Below are 3,320 nucleotides of genomic sequence, written 5' to 3'. Positions count from 1 at the left end.
TGTGATTTTTACACTTACAGACATCCCTGTAAGGGGGTCCATTTTAGACCCCCTCAAGGAACCCCTGAGGGGTCTTGGACCCCACTTTTTAACACCACTGGTCTTGTAAAGAAGTATTTTTCTTTATTTTATATTAATTTTTAGATTTAGTTTGTGTGCCTTTTATTTAGAGAGGGATATGGAAAGTAGGCTGACAGGAAATGGGGAGAGAGATGGGGGGGGGGAGGGGTGACACGCAGCAGAGGTCGTCGGGAACGGGAGTCGAACCCGCGACACGCTGTCAGGCTGACATTGCAGCCTATAGGGTGCCTGGACCGTCACGCCTGCAGCGGCTCAAAGCTCCCGTCGTCGAGACGTAAAGCCAAGCCCACTTGGGCCGGCTCCTCCGGTCCGGCGTGCTTGTTGGTGAAGCCACAGGCTTTCAGAGTCTGGCCGTCCTCCATCAACAGGTCTGTTTTGATGTTGTAGAGCCTTTGTTCTTCCGGCGCTCTCTTCAGAATCCCCTCCACGATGCGCTTCAGCTCGTAGACGCTGGTCGACTCCTTGGCGTCTGCGAAGATACTGGTCTTCCGGCGGTTGATCATGAAGTACACTGAATCCATGCTGAAGCTCTTTGAGTTTATTGAAGTTCCTTAGACGTTCTACAGGCTTGTGTCACATCCACAAAGACCTCAGCCACTTATATACAGCTGCAGGAGCTGTGACTCATCGTGACATCATCGATGATGCGTACATTTCTATGTCTACCTGGGTGTCCCTTTTATGCCCATATATGAAGATCTCTGCCTCTGTAGAGCTTACATTTCTATATATGGCATTGCTATAGTTGCTAGAGCAAAGATCCATATATGGAGACATATACACCATTATGAGGAAATGTATCATATTTATGGAGACATATACACCATTATGAGGAAATGTATCATATTTTTTTAACCTTTATTTAACCAGTAAAAACACGTTGAGACAGTCTCTTTTTCAAGTGTGAACTGGCCAAGATACAGCGTTAAAATTACACAGTCTAAGCTTAACATACCAATACTAAAACAAACAACAAAATAGTCATCCAAGATACATCACAAATACATAAAATAACTCCCAATGCTACACTTTATACAATAGAAAGAAGCCAGTAATCAAACAGAAAATAATAATACACACAGTGTACAACCAATACACATATAACCTTCCGCTAGGCTAATAAACCTCCGGACAGGAACAGGTGTTTGTGAAAAAAACTAAGGTGATTCTTTTGAAGCTTCTCAAGGGAATTAGAGCAGCCAATTTGAGTTTGGTCTGGAGATCATTCCACAACCAAGGGCCTAAAAAAGAAAGAAATTTTTTACCTCCCTCAGATGAAAATGAAGGTACTTCACAGCGTAACCAAGCATTTGATCTGAGATTTAAGCCATTTCTAACCAATTTGAATTTGGAGGTAATGTAGTAGGGGAGCTCACCAAGAATAGCTTTATAAATGAAATTATACCAATGTTGCAACCTGCGCGTAGTCAAAGAGGACCAATCAACTGCAGCATACAACGTGCAATGGTGAGTTCTAAAAGGAGAATTCGTTATGAATCTCAGTGCAGCATGATACAGGGGATCCAGCTTGGTCAATGTGGAGGCACAAGCAAACCTGTAAATATTGTCCCCATAATCCAGCTGGGACAAAAACAGACCAGTGACCAATTTTTTGCGAGCAGTGCAGGCAAAACAAGCCTTCAGTCTATAGAAAAAACTTAGAGTAAATTTCAGCTTCTTACTCAAGGCATCAATATGGAATTTAAAATTTAGATGTTTATCCAACCAGAACCCAAGGTATTTATAGCGATCGACCCACTCAATTAGAGTGCCATCTAAGGTGGGGATGCATAAGGGGATTTGACAAACTCGTGGAGTGAACATCATTGCCTTAGTTTTGTTACCATTTAACATCAATTTGCTTTTTTTTAATTCCTCCTGCAGAGAAATGAAATCCAAAGACAAATTTGTTACAGCCAAATCTAGCGTGGGCGCACAGGAGTACAGAACCGTGTCATCCGCGTACATATGGTACCTAGAATACTTTGACTGACTGCAGATGTTATTCACATATAAAAGGAAAAGTAAAGGACCTAATATAGAACCCTGGGGGACTCCCTTCTCCATGGTTACTTGATCGGACACTATGTCACCCAGTTTCACACATTGTGTGCGGCCGATCAAATAGCTGGTGAACCAGCTAGTCACATTTGGGCCCATGCCTATATTGGAAAGAATTTTTAACAGTATCGGGAGATCAACAGTGTCAAAAGCCTTGGATAAGTCAATAAACAGGGCAGCGCATACATGCGACTTATCCCAGGCAGCCTTAATGTCATCCAAGACAGTAAGGCAAGCTGTGACAGTACTGTGTTTTGATCTGAACCCAGATTGCATGGTATTTAAGATTTGATGTTGATCAAGAAATTTGTTTACTTGGGCTGATACCTGGGCTTCTAGGATCTTTGCTAAGGCCGAAAGATTAGATATTGGCCTATAGTTATTTACATCCGTGGGATCACCAGCCTTCAGGAGGGGAGAAACATAAGCTTGCTTCCACACCGAAGGAATGTTCTGAGAAGTTAGCGACAGATTGAAAATATCAGTTATAGGTTGTGCTATAAGTGACGCAGCTAATCTCAGCAGATAAGGATCAAGACCATCTGGGCCAGGGGACTTTTTTGGATCCAGAGAGGACAACGAACTGAGAACATCAGAGGCCAGGATAGAGAAAAAATCAAAATTAGCGTTTACATTTCCATTTGCTGGCAAGAATGCCACCTCCTGAGCCCCTTGTTGAGAGGAGGAGGCATTTTGTGCATCAAAAATATGCCCAGCCCTTTTGAAATGGTCATTAAAAACATTTGACATACCTTTTTTGTCACTAATGAAAGAATCCCCAACTCGCAACTTTGGCGGGGGACCAGCAGCTCCCCTCTGCTGGAGGGATTTAACTGCTTTCCAGAAATTTGCATGATTGCTGGATGTATCGGAAGTTAAAGACAAATAATACTGCGATTTCAGCTTTCTGAGGAGAGCAGTACATTTATTTCTGAGGATACGAAAGAGAAGCCAATCATTTGGGGACTGTGTCCTTCTGGCAAGTGCCCATTTCCTATTTCTATCATGGATCAAATCAGCTAGATCCCTTGAGAACCAAGGATTTGACCTATTCTTAATTCGGACCTTCTTTAGAGGAGCGTGTTTGTTTACCAAAGAAAAGAAATTATCATGAAAGAAACTGAAAGCCTCGTCCGCAGACGGTATGAGGGAAGTACGAAACCAATCGACTAATGCCA

At 42.7% G+C, this 3,320-nt stretch overlaps 1 protein-coding gene across 1 annotated transcript; it reads right to left on the bottom strand.

The window, feature by feature from the left end:
* Nucleotides 1-317: 317 nt before the first annotated feature.
* Nucleotides 318-602, bottom strand: LOC308082185 (elongin-B-like; the record flags this gene model as incomplete). Its single annotated transcript, XM_080423856.1, has 1 exon — nt 318-602. One exon carries the CDS (start codon nt 600-602, stop codon nt 318-320), a length of 285 nt encoding a protein of 94 aa, XP_080279982.1.
* Nucleotides 603-3,320: the final 2,718 nt, after the last annotated feature.

Source organism: Gymnoscopelus braueri, assembly GCF_963280865.1.
Source record: "Gymnoscopelus braueri genome assembly, chromosome: 1".
NCBI lineage: Eukaryota > Metazoa > Chordata > Actinopteri > Myctophiformes > Myctophidae > Gymnoscopelus > Gymnoscopelus braueri.
The sequence above is the reverse complement of the archived record's forward strand: the minus strand, read 5'-3'. Positions and strand labels throughout refer to the sequence as shown.